Below are 22974 nucleotides of genomic sequence, written 5' to 3'. Positions count from 1 at the left end.
TTTAGTCTTCAGCGCCTCCCCATTCATTACGACTGAATGGGTTCTTATTGGCGCGACCGTTCTAACATGAAAGTCGGGGTGGAGGGGGGAGAAGACACACACAGGCAATTTAACGACGGGATCGCCTGAGAAAATAAACACTTACAGGCAGATTAAAAGATTTGCTGTCCGTCTAAACCCAATTCCTTTTTATTGCCCCGCCATATTTGCTTTGTTTTGCCAAGCCGACGGTGCTATGGATGCTCTTGGGCTCCGTTCGCGTATTTTGGCAGCAGTAGGTCAGTCGGTACTGCAGATCCAAAGGTCGTCACATCGATCCTGGGTCCTATAAGCAATGCAGTTGAGTCCTTGGGCAAGGCCCAGACCCACCATGCCCAAAGTGTCTGAGTGGTTCTTTGACGTAAAGCACTTCGAGTGGTCGAAAGGTGCCACAGTAATGTGTCACTTTTGTGGCTTTCTTTGCATTATCCAGACCTCAAAAGAGTATATGACATGTGGAATTTAGTTGACTTTTGGAAAATACTATAAGGTCTCTTTTTGATGATGGAATGTTATAAGTTATAGGTTAAAAGTTAAAGGAGCAAGTCTAAGCCTCAAGTGTAAGTCTCCCAGTTGACTTTGCTGGTAAATTCCGCAGCCCACCCTTCAGACCCGTCTCCAACCTCATCCTTGTTATTTTCAAAAAAGGGAAGATAAGACCTCGGCCAAGGTTGCTTCATCTCCAATCTCCTCCCTGCTCCTCGGTTCGGCCCATTATCTCCCCACACTCCCATCTCCCCGCTGTCTTCCCCCCGCTTCGCAAAGATAAGATTTGCTCTCCCCGGTGACTCCTGCGTGTCGATACTAATGCGCTGCCGCCATTGATGAACTGTCAGAATTACCCCCTTCTCCCTATCTCTCTCCATCATGTACCTCTCCTCTTCCGTTGACCTTTCATGCAGAATGTGCCGTGTACATATGCGCTATAATCAGGTTTTCAAAGGGAGTTTCTAATGCTAACTGACAGCGGAGTGGTATGACACATGAGGAGAATTTAAAAATGCATTTGAATGGACCAATTTGTATGGTTTGAAATGGCAATTTTATATATATATATATATATATATATATATATATATATATATATATGTATACAGTATATATATATATATGTATATATATATATATATATATATATATATATATATATATATATATATATATATTAATGTACATGTAAGGATGCTTGAATTTTGAGTGTTTGTGTTGTCTTTCACATTAAAGCATTTGTATGTGTTAGCTGTATTTATAAATCAATCATCTGCTCACTACAAATAATAGTAAATGATAATGGATGATGTTGACCAAGACACTCAAGCCTGAACTCTACATTGGGTGCATACACATTCTACATTTGTTTTCTACTATTCAGTGTTTCTGGAGTTTACATATGTTCCAACAGAAACGGGACATTTTTTTTTCATCTTACTGTGAGAAAACGTCTTTGTTCTTGTTCATTTGTGCTGACAGAACATTAAACCTTATGCCATGTGGCTAAGCCCCTGCACAGGTATTATCCACAAACCAGGTCAAAACCTCAGCATTTTGACAGTTATAGAGCAAACTCTGTCACAGATTTCTGAGCTGCCCTTCAGCTCACTGTTAAAGCTTTTTAGAAAGTACGTGACCACAACCTATTCTCTTATCATCTTTGTTACTTTTCCAGCATACAATGCTATTATTCATTTTTAACAACAAGCAAGATTCACATAAGACTTACAAATTGTATTTTTGTTGTAACATTTTGTGTGTTTTTGTTGTTTTTGTTGTTTTTTTACAACAGTTATAATACTTAAGAAAAAATACACTGTAAACTTTATGTGTGTATTTAGGGCATATCCCTTTATTATTTCCAATTCTTGCTGACAGCATGACGGCCACAGTCACTGCAGGCTGTCACTTCTTATATGTCATCACACAAGCAATACAGTATATGTAATGCATGACATAATACAAGAAATGTATATTTTATCTTCCTGAACCACTTTTGAATGAAAATCGCTACCATATGCTTTGCATCATTCTGTTTCAGTCTATTTGCTTCAAGTTGCATTCTGGTGTTCAGGTGGAGGGCCGTTCGGCCTCAACAAAATTAACTAAGATGAAAATGACTTTCTCACAAAAGCATCAACAACTGGAAACACAACACATCTTGCATATGGCTTAAATACTTTTGGATACATCTGCATTGATATTATACATTATAAACTTAGTCCTAATGTCTATGGAATAAGAGTGAGAGACCAGGCTGGTCAGGATTTCAAATTGACCTGGTCCTGTCTTGCCCAAGGACACAACAACAGTGTGTACCTGTGGGATTTGAACCACCGACATTCCCATCACAAGACAACCTGCCCCCGAAAATACCACCCCAGGTATATTTTGTGATGAGGGACAGTATAACATGGCTAAAAGCACCATTCCAATCAGAACAAGCCACACAATTCAATACAAACGAAGTGCCTTTGAATGCATAATGCAAGATGGCGATCTCCCCCCACACACCCACGCAGCCCCGGCCGTTCACTCGCGGGGCCCCGGTGCTCGCGAAGTGGAGCAGCAAACATGTCACTTAATGTGGGTTGATGTGCCTTTGCTCGCAGTGGCGGGGCTTGGGGAGCTGCAGGATAACAGTCAGTGACAAGAGTGAGGCGATAGAGCCCTTTTACTACTGTATGTGTCATCGTAGCCTCCTCCGAGCGCGATCACAGAGCCACGGGAACCCTGGTGGGAGCGGTGCATGCCTGGTCTGTAGAGCCAGATGTGCAGGGATGACTGTTGAGAGAGGGCTTGAGGGTTTCTGATGGCCTGGAGGGAGGATGAAAGACTTTGAAATGACGTCAAGTGAGACGTTTGAGTGAAAGCTGTAGATAGTCTGAGCATGAAGAATGCATGGACAAGTGCTCGGTATAGTTCAGTCAGAAATCTCTCCCCACACAACTGCGCTTGTCAGTCGTCAGTGAAGTGCAGTGTGGGCGTATGAGGAAAAATACCACTCTGAATCCTTAGTTAGTCCAAAGCTATGGAGGGTTTGAATTGAAAAAGGCTTGAGTTATCCTTCACATGGTAGAACATGTGCAGCTTGTTAGGAGTTTCAACATCCCTACTGTTTTTTTTTTACGTTAAAAGGTTCAGGAATCACAGAACTCTTGGAGATCGCAAACTGTTAATATGGTCTGTGTTTGGGGAAACATGTGCAATGTTTGTTATTTAGATCGGATATTTCCTTCAAAAAGCGTGAGATGACAGATTAGGGGTAGTCTGATGGCAACTGATATTTATTTTTGCTAGGCCTATTTATTATTATTTATCAGCACCTTTTAATTAATTCAATTGACATTTAATAATTATTAATATTCATTTTCTATTTATGTATTTTACCCCTCGGTCTTAATTTTTATTATCCTATTACTCGATTTTACTTACGTACTTTTATTTATTTTAACTATTTTTATGCTCTTCCAGTTTCCTCTGGAGGAGCCCTCTGCCTCGGGAGCGGTGATTGGCTGTGGCTGCTGGGGTGCTGTCTTGTGGGTGTCTGGATGGAGGTGTGGTGTTGTCCGGGCACCCTGTGTTGGTGCCCTGTGGCTGCAGCCGAGGCGCCGCTCCCGATGCAGACGGCTCCTCGGATGGTGTTCCCTTACCTGGTTTATCTGCACCCAGCCCCATCTTAGCCTTTTGTCCATAGTCTCCACTGTTTTACCTTGAGTGTGTGTTGTGTGCTTGTGCGGTGTGTCTCTGGGGAGGCGGGTGGGGGGAGTGTGAATGAGACTATGTGTCTGTATTTTTGGAAGGAGGTGGGTGTGAGAGAATGTTTTTAAATCTGTAAAGCACTTTGTGTTACATGACATGTATGAAAAGCGCTATACAAATAAAAGTTCTTTGATTTGATTTGATGTATCCTCTTTTAATGTACAAAATCAACAACTAAACGTCCAAAGCAATGTCTTGGGATCATGTTTGTGTGAAGTGACCGTCAGAATTTGAGGAAGAGCCAAGTCTTCTTTTTTTCTCATTTAAATGTTACACATCACACTTGCAAAATCTTCCATGTTTGTTGACAGCAGATAGTAATGTCTATATATAGTACATTAAAAAAAAGAAACAAAGAAAGAAAATCTGTTCTGATCTGGGGTGCTGCAGTTGGACAGGTTGTATGAGCACGAAGAATGAGCATCATTCCATCCTGAACTTTAATTCTGCCAACAAATGTCTCACAATGACTTAACTGCATTGTCACGATGTCACTCTCCGCCATGAAATGAACATATGTATAATGATGATCAAGCTTTACTTACATAAGGAGTTTTTCATGGACTGTTTTTTATTTTTTCATGCTTACAGATTTACTTCAAAGCTTAGCATGGTTTAGAAGATTACAATTTGATTAGTTCAGGGAGTTCTTTGTTTGATAATCTGGCCATAATATATAGTTTTTCATAATAACAAATACAAGACAAGATTACATTGTCACGACCGTCCTCTGATCATGTTATTAGATGAGTTAATACTGTACTTTGGCAAAGTACATAGTACAAAGTTTCTGGGTCAGCGTTTACTTAGCAAAAGAAACAGGTCCAATCTAAAGGTTTCTGTATTATTATTACACAAAGAATTTATTTTGACATGATCGCTGAACAGACAAGTAATGCACACTCCAAACCTCACATGTATTATTGAAAGAATATGAAATAGGCTGAAAGAATATGAATTAGTGTTTGTAGGCTGTATGAGTTGGGTTTGTGAGTGAACAAAACAAGGAGATTTCCTCACAGCCCGGGCAGGAGGTTATAAGGCCGGGGAGGGAGTGACAGTGTCGGGAGGACATCTCTGTGTCTCCGAGAGGAGCAAGATGAATGAAAGCTGATTCTTACAGATCTGTCAGTTTAAAAGAGCTGGCTGGCTTTTAGATGTACTTTATAAGAAGCCAGCCATAAATCTCATTTTGACCCAAGTTGCTTGACAAAATGTTCACCGCAGAGTTCCTTTAAACCTTTGAAATGAATGTCTCACCATATGTCAATTCTACGATAATCGCGGCACGGTAGCACAGCGGTTAGAGCTTGTGCTTCACAGCTAGAAGGTCCTGGGTTCAAGTCCTACCTGGAAGGTGCCTTTCTGTGTGGAGTTTGCATGTTTTCCATGTGTTTGCGTACGTTTCCTCCAGGTACTCTGGTTTCCCCTACCACTAAAAACATGTACAATTGACTCTGTACATAACTTCAAATCAAAACAACGCTGCCCAAGAAGTGACTTCCTGTTTCAATCCAGCACACCAAAATAAAAGCACCGTCTTATTCATCAGTTCATCCGTTCAACTCTCTTTCTGCCTAACTATTAACAGACAAAACACTTCAAATGTGTGTATTTAATTATATTCTAGTAATGTTGCAAGCACCTGCTGAAATAATCAATGAGACCAGCTGTATGCTTTTATTTTGGTGTGCTGGATCGAAACAGGAAGTTACTTCTTGGGCGGCGTTGCTATGATTTGAAGCTATGCACAGAGTCAACAGGCCTGGATGAATGAGAATGTGTTTGAGAGTGCACATGGGGGACGACGGATGTAAATTAGCCCAACGCTACAATCCGGTGTGGCTTATTTACATGCATGAGGTTCATGTGTATTCATTAACATGCACTGTCCCAACCAAATGAACCAATAAATGAATAAATATATTGCACAAAATAACCTGTAAAACATGTAATTTCTAATCTTTATTTATTTTTATTTTTTTTACCTTATAAACAACTGTATGTTTCACATGTTTTATGATTTGCATTTGTTTTCATTGTTCCCCTTTTTCTGAAATAAGTCAATGATCCCTGACTTCCTGAAAATGGGCCGAGTGATCGTCTAGTGGCTACGCGGAATATATTTTGAGAAAGCACTTGTTATTTTCAAGATTAAACCCATTTTGAAAAGTAGACACACTGGCGTTTGTGACTTGAGGTGACTTGCCGGCTAAAGCAAGACTTGACTTGACTTGACTTGACAAAAGCTATGACTTGACTTGACTTGACTTGAGCCCATGACCGATTGACTTGGACTTGCTTGGGACTTGGACCTTCACGACTTGGACTTGACTCGAGACTTGCATTTAGCGACTTACTCCCACCTCTGGTGGTTAATCCTGCCAGAAACTCTTACGCAACAGAATCCAGAAAGGATTTTGTCACTCCTATTCTTACATTTCATCACAGGCCCATTGGTTTGTTGTTATGGTATGTTTATTATCCCCCCTGCCAGCTGAGCGCCTTCAAATCCATGTACAAAATGCTTGAAAGAGCACTCAACTTCACATGCCTTTTCACTCAATAAACATACATTTAAATTAGAACCATGGGATATAATTGTTGAGATATAATAAGCCACAATTTCGCACACTATTCCCACTTTAAATAAAGCGCAATACGAAGCCTACATAGCAGCTGTTGATGCAAGACTAATTTATGGTATGCACACCGGAGCCACCATTGCTTGTATGGAGCATTTTGTATGGTACATTTGCTCATTACTCCTCATTGACTCTGGGATTTAACGAAGCGGCAGCCATCGCTAAGCAGTTTAATTAAAGTGAATAATATCTGTGTAAACATTAATGGAGTCGGTGATCACAGCTCAAAGCGGGAAAAAAAGATGGAGTCGGAAATGACGTGTCACATTACACTGCATTGTGTTCAGTAGACTATGGTCCAACATATGGAGCTTGTCCAAACCAGGTCAGTGTTGTTTGTGTGTCTAGTTTTCCCTGGTTTGACATTTTTGGGACATTTTGATTTCCTAAATTAACATAAGTTGTATTATGCCGCCTGGGCAACCTGCCAGTACCTAGCTGGAGTTTTAGCCTATTTGGCATGTTTTAAGTCAACCCAGTCTCACTCAAATGCGTATAGCACAATAATACATTCCAGAAAGCCGTACTACTACCACCGAACAAGGGCTTTGTGGACATATGCGGCAAACCAACGGCAGCGAAGATCTCCAACATCATACTCCACACAAAATAAAGCAATTTCCCCTTTTTATGTCAGCGCTCCATGAAAGTTCTCCAGTGTGCTGCGTCCCGCTAGTCCCGCCCCTTTTGCAAGAGGTCCTGTGAAAGTGATGCCAAGTGTCCTCGATAAAGGAAGAGCCATTTTTAGACTTACTCATTGTTTGACTGGGAACTCTAGTGTAGATCCATCCAATGAAACAGGAGATGTGACGTCGGAGAGGAGGTGCATTGTTGTGGGCGTCACAACAATGCAGACTTTGTTGTGACGGAGCACATGTGAGCAGAGCAGTGTGGGACGCAGTGCACTTTAGACCCGCCGAGTGTCATGTTCATGAAGCGGGACAAAACAAGAGCTCATGACAACGATGGGACGGGACATTTTTCTCATTTTATGTTGAATATGATGTCTGAGAAATCTATGGTGTCCTTGTAAATGAAGAAGCTTGTGTTGAATTTAGCGCATGCTTTGCCGTATATAGTTGATGTATATAGCATTCATACGACTTTCTTGAATGTATTATCATGCAGTGTATATGTGTTTAAGTGACACGGGGTTATCTGCTGCCCCGCCTGATCAGGGCAGGGGGTTAGGGTTAGGGTTGTGTTTCACTCACACAAATCTCACACATATTTTTAGAAACTACAAGGTCTGGACTTTCAAATTAGGTATCACACTGGCATATAGGCTGTAAGCTCTCCAGTCAATACGCTTTGAGGTTTGGATGGAAATAATTGTTAACCCTAACCCTAAGGTGGCAGTTAAGTGGTTAAGTTACCTTTTCCTCCAGTAAAGAACTCTGTATTCCTCTCTTCCATCTCCTTTCTTTCATCAAACACATCAAACTACCTTCTATCTCCCCCTTCAGCCGAATCCCCTGTGTCTTTGTCTGTCCTTGTGCTTGTTCTGGAGTATGTCAACACTTGTCCCTGGCCCCTCTCCTCAGTCTCTCTCCCTGTTGACACTGCGAGGTCCATCCATTCTGCCGCCATTATCTCTGTGTGACCTCCCTCTGAGACCTGCCGCCTCACCGCCAACCGCACACTTATCTGGCCTTTGTCGCCGCCGCAAATGTTATTCCGTACTTGTTCATTTTGTGCGATAGGAGAAGTGTGGCTAAATGTGTAATAAACACATGTTGAAAATGAATAAAACCAGATAGAAAGTAAGCTTAAAGTGGACATAGAGGCTTCATTTGGTTGATGTTGGACTTCGAGGCAGACAGTAGTTGACCTAGTGTTATGCTAGCCAATACATCTCGCCGTTATGCACAAACTTTACCTACAGATTGGGTATGGCCGCTGGCTGCTCTGCTTTGTGACGATGACACTAGGGGCCGCCATTGCTGTAGTACCTCCATATAGCCGCTAGTTTCCCATTAGAATGCATGCTTTAGACACATTAAAGGAATAGGCCACCGTTTTTACATACTGAGATATGTTCTTACCTTAGCTTTGACGAGTTCTTTAGGACCTGTCTGATCTTCACCCGTGCCTTCAGTCACGTAAACACAGCGCAGACGGCGTTAGCATTTAGCCTCTCCCTCTCTCCACTATAGCTCCAAAACAGGTCAACAGAGAAGCTACCAAGCTCTTCCACGTTTTCCCTATTTAAATATGGTTACGTGAAGTTTTACGCTACAAAGTATAATTACACAAAATTAAACAATGTGGATTTTCTAAACGGATAAAAGGGGGAACTATATTGTAAGGTGTAATAATACCAGTAGTTCGAAATCTGCACAGTAATCTTCACTTTACTGCGCAGTAATCTTCACTTTACTGTGCGGATGCCAAATTACTCTTGGTATTATTACACCTTACAATATAGTCCCCCCTTTTATCCGCTTAGAAAATCCACATTGTTTAATTTTGTGTAATTATACTTTGTAGTGTAACACTTCACGTAACCATATTTAAATAGGGAAAACGTGGAAGAGCTTGGTAGCTTCTATCTTGACCTGTTTTGGAGCTAAAGTGGAGAGAGGGAGAGGCTAAATGCTAACGCCGTCTGCGCTGTGTTTACGTGACTGAAGGCACGGGGGAAGACCAGACAGGTCCTAAAGAACTCGTCAAAGCTAAGGTAAGAACATATCTCAGTATGTAAAAACGGTGGCCTATTCCTTTAAATACAACTTAAAAGCCTGATTTCTAATTTTCTTAAACTTTCTACAGCTAGATATTCCTCCTGTGCTGACGCTGGGTTAGTTACAATTAAAGAAACCAGGCTGGTTTTTGTAAAAAAAAAAAAAAAAAAGTAGAAATCTTGTACTAATGAGGGTTGGACTGTTAGCATTGGAGCAGCGCGAACTACACGTCACGCAAGGGCCGAGTCTACAGTGAAGATCCCGCCCGGAGGGAGGACAAGTCGTCTATTATTTTTTTACAGTCTATGGTCTTTCATCTCCCCCTGGTGTCTCTGGCCAGAAAACCACACTTGCAACTCCCCTGCCTCCGGGTCGGAGCCACCAATACACCCTATTGGATCACGAAGAAGAAGCTAACAGACTAACGGGCAAAGCTAACTGTGGGCTAGCGCCACATTAAACAGTATTTACAGCCAAGTTTGAGCAGAAAAAAACATCTTGTGTAATTGAGTTGTGGCACAATGTACACTATCCCTCTCTCCCTTTGTCTTTTCTGTCAGCGTAGTATTTTACTCTCACAGACAATTAATGAGCAAAAAAAAAAAAAGCCGCAACATGCAGTGATCCTTATGGTAGGAGCATGAGTTACTTTGTTCTGCTTTAAGTTAAAAGTAAGTAACGTAAAGTAAAGTACCTCCAGATCTTGAGCTAGTTCCATAGTTATCCAAGGGCCTTCACTTTGCCTGTATGTTTTGGGTTCTGGGGGGTAAACAGAGCACCTAGAAGAAACCCATTTGGCGGATGCAACATCTTATCCACGACTTCATAGAATTTCAGCCAAAGTACTTTTTACTCGTTTTTGTTTCATAGGTTGCAAAGCATTCAAAGATAATTGCTTGTTTATTGATTGAGGCCGTATTACTGCATGACCTCGTGTACCACTAATTGCACAAATGAAAAAAATAAATAACTCTAATGCACCTGTCCTTCAGTCTTTACATTTCTATTGGACTTTATTTATCTCGCTGCTTAAAGCTCGCATCCATTTAGCCGCTCTATTCATTAACATCCGCCGGTGTATTCTGAAACCCATTTATAGATTGGATATAAGCTTGATATTCCTTTGAATGTGAGTGACTTAGCCGTACAAAGTGCTGTGTGTGATGTTTGGATCCTGAACTCCCTGTGCGCCGCAGCCCTTTATCTATAACGAGGAGATTACTCTGACAATTAGAGATAGTTCTCCACAAAGACGTCTGCGGCGCCAGATTGTTTTGCATGAGAGGTTTTGATGAATTCGTTTTTGCTTTATCTGACAAATGATATTAAGTTGAGTATTTGGAAAGACAAAAAAAAAACTCTGTTGCAAAAGATGAGTTATGGAATGTATTATTTGTTGTGACACTCTCCGTCTTTGTCAATCTAGACTTTGGGATAAAATGCTGTAAATTGAACGTTGTCATGGGAATCGGACGTGTTAAGGGGTACTAGCAAACATTCTCCAGAAAGCAACACTGTCTCAAAATAATGTATAACGAAGAGAAGAGTCTGAATGCTTTTATATGACCAATTACTGCTGTGTTTTACATTCCTACATCTTCATTTTCCAACACAATCCCAAGCTCTGTAGCGATGTGTTCTGTAACTAGCAAATCCAAGTCTGAAATCATTAAGAATTAAGATTGTGTGCTAGGGCAGTAGTTCTTTTAAAGACAACAGGAAAATGGTTCTTCTGATCCAAAGAAATGCTATATGCTACAACGTTCGCGAGTGCACCGGGCAGGCAGTGTAAATCGGTTAGTTTGCGTGTTGGGAAAGTCTCTCATTTCTCTCCAAAGCCTTCAGGCACTCACTGCTGCAGCTTTTCAAAGCTTCCATCTGAGTTTCTTTTGGAAATGGCATGCTATATGCATATTTACTATTCCACTCGTACAGCAGCTCCTTTTGAGCTACTATTCATGGACTTCATGTAGACTTTTCATTTTTATGGGTTTTCCATTGTTGTGGATAATACAAGAGCGTTTTGTTTGGCAATATTGTGCTGCAATCATTTTCTTTATTTATCGGCCATAAAATGGCTGTTTTCTCTCTCTCCTCCAAGTGAGTTATGTTGTCACAATAGTTCTGAAAATGCAGTTATTTGGACGTTTTTGAGGTGAATGTTTCACCTCTCATCCAAGAGTCTTATTAAAGTGACAAAATAAATGCTTTTAAAGGTCAGTTTAACAAAAACAACATGTTACAATAAAAAGTCTAGTTAAAAACGCTACATTGATACAAAATGAATGAATTGTGTAACTCTATGATAATACCGTTTGGCAGATAATGCAAATTATGGCTCAGTTTAATTCATATGTCATGTTTTATAACTTTAAAGGGGCGATATTCGACTCTAGAGCTTTGTACCATGTTACAATGCTGTGCTCTAATCCAAATCGTACCCGGAATTGTGTTTCAAGCCAATAGTGCGACTTTGAGTAACATTTGGATCTCCCACAAAGCTCCTCCTGTTCTCAAACAGCTCCTACTGAGGCCTTCTGTATCCAGGAAATGCTTTCCTCTCCTCTCTTGCTTAATTTAATCCGCTCATCGCAAAGTGGATTGATGCAAAGGAAACCGAAAATACAAGCTGTAATTTAATTTTACAGCCCGCTAGAAAATGATTGGATGAACTGTCCAGAGAGTGTCACAGAGGAAACTTCCATCCATTTTCTTCCACTTGTCCATTGCCGGGTCGTGGGGGCAGCTGTTGGAGCTGCCCAAATCACATTGTACCAGCCCCTTATGGCTCCTCCTGCAGGTGGTGGGTCCACGGAAGGACGGCCTCATGGTTCCAAACCGGGCCTGTTGGTCTCTCATAAGGGGACAGAGGAAACTTCTGGGTCCCCTTGATTTACGATTCCTCCACAGCTCTGCGGATGTAGCTTTTGTCGGACATCGGCGCTTGTCACAGAAGGTGCATGGATAGTTAGCTTGTTGGATACAATGTAACCAATCCGTAGAGCCAAACTATGACGCCTCCTTCGATGGTGATACTTGGTCTTAAGGCTGTGTGTCAGATAGAACTGCCATTCACCCTTTCTGCGCTAAACCTCTTCATCCCAAAGGTGCCTTTCTCCGGCGGGGAATCCCATTTAGCATAGGCGCAGGCTCACACAGTGGCTTCTGAAAAGTAATCTTCAAATAGCGCGAAAGAAAAAGACCCGAGATCCCCGCGGCTTAGCGCTCAAGGCTCTTCCTATAGTGGTGAGATGCAAAACAGCTCCGGGATAATGGGCCAAGGTCTGGCGGAAGTGTGAATGGCACGAAGAGACACTAAGATGGAGCTAATGAATGCAGTGAACATATGCAAGTGCAAAGAGGAAGCCACTCTGTTCCATTAGCATTCAGCATATCGGAGGGGTAATATGCTTCTTGTTGGATTTGGAAGAGACTGTAATATGCTTAAATTACTTTTAACCATCTTATAACGTCTTTCTCACAAAAATAACACGGCTGGGTGATGTTTCATGTCCCACCTGCTGCTGTCAAGAGATACTATCAGAAGTCTGTGGGCTTCTCTCCACCCCTTCATAATTCAGGTAGAACCTATTGTAATCCAATCTATGGGGGAAAGTTGATTTGGTAAAGTTGTTTTGCCTCTTTTTAAAAACTTCACTACATGATACGGGACAGGTCCGACGGGATTTGACGTGCTCAGACAAAGGTAAACAGTGTCTTGGAAATCACTTCTGTGCATGAACTCAAACTGAATGTCCCCGTGCTGTTGAAATCATACCAAATTTTGCTTGAGAGAACTCCGCTTTTACCCTCTTGGTCTCACATTTCTACACAATCATCAAATGTTGATTTGAGAAGCGACAATGCGGGTTCTGTGTGCTGCTTTTAAACATTGTGCGCTTTTTCTCTTTCTTTTGCATTATTCCACAGCTTTAATATGAGGAAGGCAGGGGTCTTCAACTATATGCTTTGTAGTTTACTGACTTTCATGGAAACCGTACAGGAAGTTGTGTACGGTTTCATTTCTTTCCTACTTCATCTATGTATCTTTGCTTATTTGGAGATTGGATTTGGTCGTGTAATACAGTGGTTCCCAACCTTTTTTTTTGTCCCGCATGCCCTTTAAAGGAACAGGCCACTGTTCTTCCATACTGAGATGTTCTTACCTGAGCTTAGACGAGTTGATGTGTACCTGTCTGGTCTTTGTGCGTGCCCATGGAAGAGCGTGGTCGCTTCTAACTTCACTCCCGTTTGGAGCTATAGGAATACATTGGGAGAGGCCAAATGCTAACAACATCTTTGGTCGTTGTGCATGACTGAGCGCACGCACAAAGACCAGACAGGTACGTATCAACTCGTCTAAGCTCAGGCAAGAACATATCTCAGTATGGAAAAATGGTGGCCTGTTCCTTTAAGTCGTTCATTTAAAGTCCGAGTACCCTCCACCTTGAGGATCCTACCAAATATTTTTACACAGTGGGTCGGAGTAACTCACTTTCGCAGTACTTAATGGAATGTTGTGTTCAAAATTAAGCATTTCGTATACATACTGTACACTTCAGGTTGATGTTGATGTTGAAAGTAGGGGACATTTTCTGAATGTGTGCGATTCTGGAAGTAGTTTAGCAGTTCGTGTTCACTTGGATCAGCCAGATCAGTGCGATGGCGATAACAATGTGTTGGACCTTATTGCCAAATACCTGTAGTTTCACAGGAAGAAAAGTGATTGCAGAGAAATTAGTTTTGCTGAGCAGTGCATTATTCCAGCAGTTCCGTGTGTTAAACTTGTATAATGTCCGCGTTATATAAATACTTACGCAAGAAAATCACAATGTTTATCAATGAAGTCATGTTTCTCCATGAGTCGTACGTCCTTTGCAAAATCTCTACAGTGCACCAAACTAATGTATTCTCTTTTCTTTTCTCTCTCCTCCCTGTTTCCCCCCTGCCCCCGCCCCCTCCTCTGCAGTGGACGAGTTCGCCGTGGAAGGTAAGAGTGATGTTTATTGCCTTGCTCCTCTGACGGCTCCTCTTTAAAGCCGTCACGGATGCTAAAGCTGGCTGCTCCGTAATGGTGTGTGACCTGACCTCCCTTTTTTCTGCGGAGGGGCATTGTCAGTTTGGACTGCGGTTTTCAGTGACTCCCAGGGGCTCCAAATTTCTCTTTTGAAAAAACGAAAAAGCAAACACACAAAAAAAAAAAACTACCTTGATTTATCCTTTTTATCTGTCTTTTTTGTTTTGTTTTTGTATTTTATGTTATGCTAATTGTTGCTGGGTTGTTGAGGTGGGTTCAGAAAATTTTCCGACCTTAAAATCAAACGCATTTCTATTTCTATTGGCAAAAATTAGACGCGAAATATGCTAACTTTCAGTCGTCGTTTGGCTGATTTTGATTTGAAGTCCAGCCTCTAGATAAACCTGAATAAACAGTGGGGCATCGAAAACTTCCTGAACCCCGGTTGTTACACAGTTTTACTCCGATAATTGTTGCTGTGACGCTGCATTGGAAATGTCAGGGAGAGGTTGTACGGGAGAGATTGCATTGTTCGTCTTGTCCTACTTCCGATATGTGTGAGTGATGTTTGCCGGTGGGATTCCCTGAGGGCGTCATTAGCCCTTGGGCCAAGCGCTAAGCCACTCTAGAGCGAGCCTAATGGACGGATCAGCCTTTAGCTCGTCTTTCTGGAGGCTACTGTGCTTCCGTGACGCACTGTTTGTTGACGCAACCACCTGGCATCGTCGCCAAACGGACTAATCACGTCAGGTGGAATCGGGAGTTTGTCGGTGTCTGACAGTCTGATCTTGCAATTGCACTCTTTTTAGCTGTTTTCTGGCGGACTATACAGTATTTATCACACAGCAATAAAGTCAAGCATGGTCCATATGGATGTTTTTTCACAGCAAATTGTTCACGAGAAGCGGAAAAATGTCACTTGTTACTAACGTTAGCATATGTAGCATGAAGCTAACATAGATTTCTGGTTTTCTGTTGTTTTCTTTTTTCCAGTACTCATGGGCTGTTGAAGCACTTAGCTCCTCTTCTTGTCTCTGTGTCTTTATTTAAAGGAATAATATATTCATAATTCAGCATTTGTTAAAGCAATGGTGGAGAAATGGGAGAAAGTTCAGGTTTTTTCCTGTCTTTGTTTTCCGTCCCCTTTCTGCTTTGAACATGGACTTAGTGTTGCGTGAATCACAGTATGTTTAAAATTGCAATTGCACTCTTTTTAGCTGTTTTCTGGCGGACTATACAGTATTTATCACACAGTAATAAAGTCAAGCCAAAACATGGTCCATATGGATGTTTTTCCACAGCAAATTGTTCACGAGAAGCGAAAAAATGTCACTTCTTACTAACGTTAGCATATATAGCATGAAGCTAACATAGCTTTCTGGTTTGCATTATCTGTTGTTGTTGTTTTTTCCAGTACTCATGGGCTGTTGAAGCACTTAGCTCCTCTTCTTGTCTCTGTGTCTTTATTTAAAGGAATAATATATTCATAATTCAGCATTTGTTAAAGCAATGGTGGAGAAATGGGAGAAAGTTCAGGTTTTTCCTGTCTTTGTTTTCCGTCCCCTTTCTGCTTTGAACATGGACTTAGTGTTGTGTGAATCACAGTCTGTTTAAAATTGCAATTGCGCTCTTTTTAGCTGTTTTCTGGCGGACTATACAATATTTATCACACAGTAATAAAGTCAAGCCAAAACATGGTCCATATGGATGTTTTTTCACAGCAAATTGTTCACGAGAAGCGAAAAAATGTCACTTGTTACTAACGTTAGCATATATAGCATGAAGCTAACATAGCTTTCTGGTTTGCATTATCTGTTGTTGTTTTTTTTCCAGTACTCATGGGCTGTTGAAGCACTTAGCTCCTCTTCTTGTCTCTGTGTCTTTATTTAAAGGAATAATATATTCATAATTCAGCATTTGTTAAAGCAATGGTGGAGAAATGGGAGAAAGTTCAGGTTTTTCCTGTCTTTGTTTTCCGTCCCCTTTCTGCTTTGAACATGGACTTAGTGTTGTGTGAATCACAGTATGTTTAAAATTGCAATTGCACTCTTTTTAGCTGTTTTCTGGCGGACTATACAGTATTTATCACACAGCAATAAAGTCAAGCCAAAACAAGGTCCATATGGATGTTTTTTCACAGCAAATTGTTCACTAAAAGTGAAAAAATTGCTCTTGTTGCGAACGTTAGCATATGTTCATATAGCTCCGGGTTTGCATTTTCTGTTTTTTTTAGTATTTATGGGCTGTTGAGACACTTTGCCCCTCTCCTTGTCTTTGTGTCTTTATTTAGAGGAATAATATATTCATAATTCAGCATTTGTTAAAGTAATGGCGGAGAAATGGGAGAAAGTTCATTTTTTTCCCCGTCTTTGTTTTCCCTCCTCTGGCTGCTTTGAACATGACCATATATGAGCAATACCAAAGATGCCGTATCACTTTTTGGGTTCATTTTGTCACTAGTGTTAGAGCTGTTGAAATCTTTTTACCTTCACATGTTTCAGCCGCCAACTGCAGGCCGTCATCAGTATGCAACGCAGTTTACGAGAAAGATGTAAAGGTAAAAAGATTTCAACATCTCTAACCCTAGTGTCTGACAAAATGAACCCAAAAAGTGATACTGTTACACGAGTAGACACAACGAACATTACGAAGTCTGTATCTGCAGGAAGACTTTTTTGGTGAAGGATATTGCAGTCAGTTTGGTTGGATTGCGATTAAAAGCGCTTCCCTAAATGGTCAGGTTTCATCTGTGTCGTGTTGACTCTTTTGACTTTTGCACTTTTTTCAATATATGTTTTAGTAATACTTTGAAAATATTGGTGGCAATGATTTGTAGTGATCCATTTGGCTGAATATGATACACATCGGTGCATTCATTATCTCGCTCCGCTTCGATTGAGATGCAAAAAAGCGTGTGAGGTTGTTGTTTTTTGACAGGACAAAAGAAAGGTCTTTCAAAAGAAAAATAAAGAATTTCTCATTGTCTACTCCACTTTTTAATCACAACCTTCGGGACGGAAAAGTAAGGAGCTGCCACTTGCTATTCCTGCAAAATCCCAAAAGGGGACAATGGCGTTGACCAACTGAGTGACATTTGATCCGGTAAACTCAACCTTTCTGTGTTCGAATTTGAAACAAATTGCAAAGTACGCACGGTCTGTTGAGGTGCGCTCGGCTTGGCTCGACTTGCTGATAGCCCTTCAGAGAGTTAGCCGCCTCTCACCGTCCTCCTGTCTCCAGTCCAGTGCCCTACATGTTGTATCCTCGGGAGCCCGCGTGCCCTTGACCCCGACTGTCCACCCGGGCCCTTGGAGACACACGGATAGCGGCAGCAGTGAGAGCAGCAGCGGGAAAGAAGACAAACCCGTAACACAGTCTGACACACTAACCCCCCCACGGACCAGTGAGGAGGACGGGTCAGGCTGGCCGCTGAGAGAAGGGAAGAAGCCGGCCAATAACACCATCGACTTTGCTGTGATCTGCTCGTGTAGAATCAAAGCATTGACTTAAAAGGGCCGTCTTTGAGTAAATAATAATAATGGATTGTGCTTGTATTGCACTTTACAAGTCCAAGACAGTCGATGTGTTGTAACAGCAAATAGCATAATATCAATCTGTGAACTAGTCGGGGCATGTCAGTCATTTCACTCTTTTTTTGTTGTATAGAAATTCCTTCCCTGCATAGCATAGCATCAAACCACTTATCCCATATTGCAATCATGGCATTTCATACTACATCAGTGACATTTGCTAGAAAGAAAAAGCTAACTTAGCTGCTTACTCGCCTCTACTTCCCATTCATCAAAAGTTTTGGCCAAAGACGATGAAATGAAACAACAAAATCCATCTCATTCGTTCCGGTCAGTCACTAATAGAGCGTTTCTCTGATTCAGCTGTGTCAGGCGTTGCTATGGCGAAGCCCGCAGCGAAGGGATATCCCAGTGATTTAACTCCCGGACTATGTGTGCGGTTATACCAAAATAATGCACACCTGTTAGCACCCACCAGCCAATCAGAATGGAGTATTCACCCAGACCATGGTACAGGTGCTCGTCATACGATTAACATATCATGAAAAAGTGCATTTACTTCTGTTATTCAAGTTAAACTGTGAAACTAATACATGATAGACTCATTACATGCAAAGTGAGATAATGTAGCCGTTGTCGTTTTTATTATTTTGGCTCAGCTTGTAAAAAACCCCCTCAAATTTAACGTTGGCATGCTGGTTAGCATTCTCCGTTATTTATACACTACAAAAAGTAAATATCAAGCATTGGCTTAAATGACTTGAATTGAGGAAATATATCTTGTTTTGAGTGTTTTTCGCTAATTTAGACATTTTTCCTGATCGGACCAAGTTTACTTTGCTTGTTTGAGGACATTTCAAACTGGTTCTAGGGTAAATCTCGCTTGAAATAAGAAAGTAAAATTGCCAATGAGATAAGACCAATTTTCTTACCCCATTGGCAAAGAAAATTACCTGAAATAGGGACGTAATGTATCGAAACGAGTCAGAAACATCTCAGAACAAGTGAAATAATCTAGGACAAATGCCCAAGAACTTCTTAACTAGTCAAAACAACTCAAATTTGGATTATTATGCTCAAATTGAGATGTTTATACTGATCTAGTTAAATACTTTTTGCAGTGTATATTTACGGGCTGTTGAACCACTTTGCTCCTCTCCATGTCTCTGGATCTTTATTTTGTAGAAATCCATTCAGAATTCAGCATTTCTTGGTAAAAGAGTTGTTATTTTCTTCTTAGTTTCCCTCTTGACTGTGGCCATTTGTGGGCATTCCTCAAAATAGCATCAATATGTATATCCTCCTGTCCAGTGTCGCACAGCCCCATTATATTCAAAAGCTTAAAAAAACAGTACATTTTGCATCATGCGACTCGCGAGCCCTGATATTTATTTTTAGGCATTGCCAGTGACCGTATCTGCTCCAATTAGCGTCGCTGACCGTGTGTTGAGAGGTTGGGTGAGATTGATGATGCGTAAAGACACCCGGCTCCCTAGGGGACCCCGGAGCCCCTGGAAATGTGGCCGGTGGACCCCGCCGGAGCCGTGCGGGGGACTGAATTGATGGTGTTGTTGCGACACTGACCTGTTTTCTCCGCATGTGCAGTGGCAAAGGCACGGCGCGTGTGATGTATGGCTTCATTATATAATCACAGCTTGTAAGTGTCTGACCCAGCGCTGAGGTAATGGAAACCAGCTTCAAACAATAGCACTGTTGTAGCTTTTGTTGGCACTTTTGATGCTGGAATGATCGGAGTGCATCTGGTGAATGTTGGATATGTTGCAGTATTATAAGTCCTTCAACCGATTCCATTCCATTAATACTCCAAAACCTTCCGTTGCTCTCCTCCTTGTGTCTGTCTTTGAGTTTGGACTGGATTAGGGTGGATCCAATCAGAGCGAAGACTGTTTAAACTTTGCCTGGGCGAGTGTCCTTCCCCGATCTTTGTCAATCTGATCTCGGCCACTGATCTTTTCTATCGAGCCGCGCACGGCTAAAACCTAATCCCGCCATTCAAAAGGCTCCAACACAAATGTATGCATGCTGTAATACTAGATGGGATTACCGTTTCTGTGGCTACTGTAAGATTACTTTAATAATCTCAACCGGATTATGGATTTATTTAGTCTGCATAAAAATACACTGGAATACGTAATGCAGTAGTGTTTGGTTCACGTTATAGCACAGCGCTGAGTGAATCAAATATTACGTTCTGATGTTTTTGATGGTATTAACCTAGATTAGACAATACAAAATGCTTGCATGGTTTTATTTTACCGACCACCTGCATCAGTATTTTGGGTATAAATATTTGCTGCAAACCATTTCACGATAGTCTGGGTTCACGTTAGTAAAAGAAATCTGAAGTTGCTTTGGTAGACGTTAGCAAATGGAAAACTTCCAAATGATTTCTGTTCATGGATTCCATGATCAATTCAATTCAATCAGCTTTATTGGCAATAGTTTTAAGCATGTGCTGTCAAACCCTTGTTTTTTCCTGTTATATGCGATTCATATGCAGGTCAATTGGCTTTTTGTGCGATGTGGCTACGCTACTTCCGCTAACCTGACGTTGCAAGCGCTAGCACGTCACGTCCCACTAATTTCCCATGACCCGTTCGATAAATCATATTTTCTGAAGATTCCACGGTGGACAGTGAATTCCTCATAGATGAGCGCTTCATCATTCACGAGAGGTGCAATCTGAAGAACATAATATGGTAGTTTGTGGATGTGCTGCAACTGATTTAACATTTAAAATGATGAAATTGTCTTATATGTAAATAAGAACATGCTGTGTGAGTTAAAAGTTCACAAATGCTACTCGTTTAGCACGTGAGAAAACACTTTGTAAATGACCCTCTTGATGTAAACACTTGAGCAGAGGAGACGTCTGCGTTTTGAAAGGTTTCCGGGTAAATAATACATGACAAGAGAAGAGGTTTTGTTCATATTTGCGGTGCCATGTTAAATGTTATCTGTCAAATTAACGTTAGCCTTTAGCTCACCGACAAACTCTCCGACCTTCATACACAGAGACATCGCGCTTTTAAGACGCACTAAGTGATCATCTAAGAGGAACTCGCTGTCCACCTCTTAATCTACGGAAAATATGCTCATTCGAACAGGGCAGACCGGCAACTTAAGTAGTTAGTGAACAGGGGGCACTGGCTCTCACAGCTTCAGTCAATGGAACGAGCGTAGCCACATCGTGCATCAAGCCAATTCCAATACAGTATTGTAGAGTCAAAACTAGTGTCAAAACAAGTCTTCAGTACTCAGTCAGGACCTAAAAAGGAACTCAATTTGGAAGATCATGACTTAATGTACCACGCCTTTTAGTTTTAGGCTGTGTTATGTACTGTAAATCTCAGTCACATGGTTGACCTTGGTGGTTTTATGCTATATTGAGGCTCCTTGCGATATGGATAGTGTCAGCAAGCAGTATATTATGTAGTTCTAACAAAATATCACCGCAGCACTACTAGAAAATCCTTTACCCACTTTATTGGCAATCTTCAAACAAGGCTTGAACCAAACAATGAATTGAATAAGCATCCCATTTGCACATTGTAACCCTGCTTTTTTGTTCCTTTCTCCCAATCAATAAATCTTAACTGTGCATTTTCAAACGCATAGGATTTGGAGTCTTCCAACAAATGAATCGATTTTGGATGATTGCTGGCTTGCCGTTTTTTATTCTTTTTTTTATTTTTATTTCACTTGCCAACGCTCCAGCCCTCACACACCCCGCCACACGCCCTTGAGTGCCAATGCTACAACACAGCTAAACGCCATCTTTATTTCTTTGAGCTTGGAAATTGCCCGAGAGCTTTTTGGACAGCGGGATGCCTGGATGTTGGCGGCACAAGACCGGCCTCCGAACAGATGTTTGGGGGAGATTAAGGCTCTCGAAAGTCCCCGGGAGGAAGCCAAAGTCCAGCCATGCCGTTAATTTTACCCCACACGCCATGGTTTCCTATCTGGTCTTGGTTTGTGGTGGTGGAGTGGGCGTCTCCAGATGCTTTGGCCCCAGGCTCCACTGTTTGCTCTGACGGAGGGAAATGGATTGGACATTTTCACGGCCCGGTGAGATAGTGAGAGGACGGTTGGCTTCCGCTGCTGCGTACAAGATGTTTTTTTTTTTTCATTGTTTTTTTTCATTCCCTCTCTGATTTGTGATATTCCAAGAGAATGGGTGCCAAAGTACAAAACTGATTTTCTGAAGTGTTTACCCATGTTACAATGTTGCTCTCTCATGAAAAACAGTCCTGGACCTGTGTTTTATTTGATTTGTGAATGTTAGAGTAACCTTGCGTATTCCGTCTGTCTTCTTCTTGAGAGTAGACATACTTGCCCCTTAGCAAGTGGTACACTTCAGTAGAAAGTCCAGACACCTTGACCAGACTTGTTCAACACATATGGTCTCCACTTCACATAAATAGTGAGTATAGGGTATGGCCTATACATCACTTTCTTTCAAAGGTACCCTCATCTTTCAGATTTTTCCATTCACTGTGGAACATAATTCATGGCGCCTCTATGTCCCATCACACACCCTCACCCGTAATACCATGGCTTCCCATCTAGTCTTGCTAACCCAATGCTTGATGATGATTTGAACAACCCTCCACTTCAAAAGATTTTGTTCAAACCATGACTTGTGTCCAAGGTTTTGACAAAACAATGATACTGCCTGACCAACAAGCTGCTCCAACAAAAAGATTTCACACTCTGATATTTGGGTTGCAGCGCCTTTAGCTTTGGCGTTGTATCAAAGAGTTTCAACAAAAGATCCAGTGTTGCATTATTTTTTTTTACCAGGCTCTTGTATTGATGATGGGAGAGTGTGAGAGTGTGAGAGTGTGCACAAAGCCTTCTCCAGCACATCCGAAAGATTGTCATTGGGGTAAAGATCTGGACTCTGTGGCGGCCAATCCATCTCATGCTCCTTGAACCACTCTTTCACAATATGAGCCAGATGAATCCTGGCATTACCATCTTGGAATATGGATCAGGGAAGAAGAAATCCATTGATGGAACAACCTGGTCATTCAGGTTGTTCAGGTACCTGACCAACTGCAGCAAATCCAGATGGCAAAAAAAGTGCTATTTACTGTTATTGCAGCCATCGGCCCTTTTGAAATACAGATTGGAATCGCAACTTACTGATGTACGTGGCCACAAAACAGCTTTATAGTCTGTTTTTGTCTTTGCGTTTTGATGTATTTACTACCACATTATCAGCAGTGGTCCGATGAGACTATGCTGTGAGCATTAGACAACATTTCTCTGCTTTCCTGGAG

At 41.5% G+C, this 22974-nt stretch overlaps 1 protein-coding gene across 8 annotated transcripts in view; it reads left to right on the top strand.

The window, feature by feature from the left end:
• Positions 1 to 22974, top strand: part of nrxn2b (neurexin 2b) — a 1057142-nt gene that overhangs the window by 164473 nt on the left and 869695 nt on the right. For all 8 annotated transcript variants that reach the window (XM_079579566.1, XM_079579564.1, XM_079579563.1 and 5 more), the window contains exon 3: positions 14091 to 14111. In XM_079579566.1, the coding sequence (XP_079435692.1) occupies positions 14091 to 14111 (21 nt within the window). The remainder of the gene's footprint in view (positions 1 to 14090; positions 14112 to 22974) is intronic.

The sequence above is a fragment of the Gobius niger genome (assembly GCF_951799975.1).
Source record: "Gobius niger genome assembly, chromosome: 21".
NCBI lineage: Eukaryota > Metazoa > Chordata > Actinopteri > Gobiiformes > Gobiidae > Gobius > Gobius niger.
The sequence above is the reverse complement of the archived record's forward strand: the minus strand, read 5'-3'. Positions and strand labels throughout refer to the sequence as shown.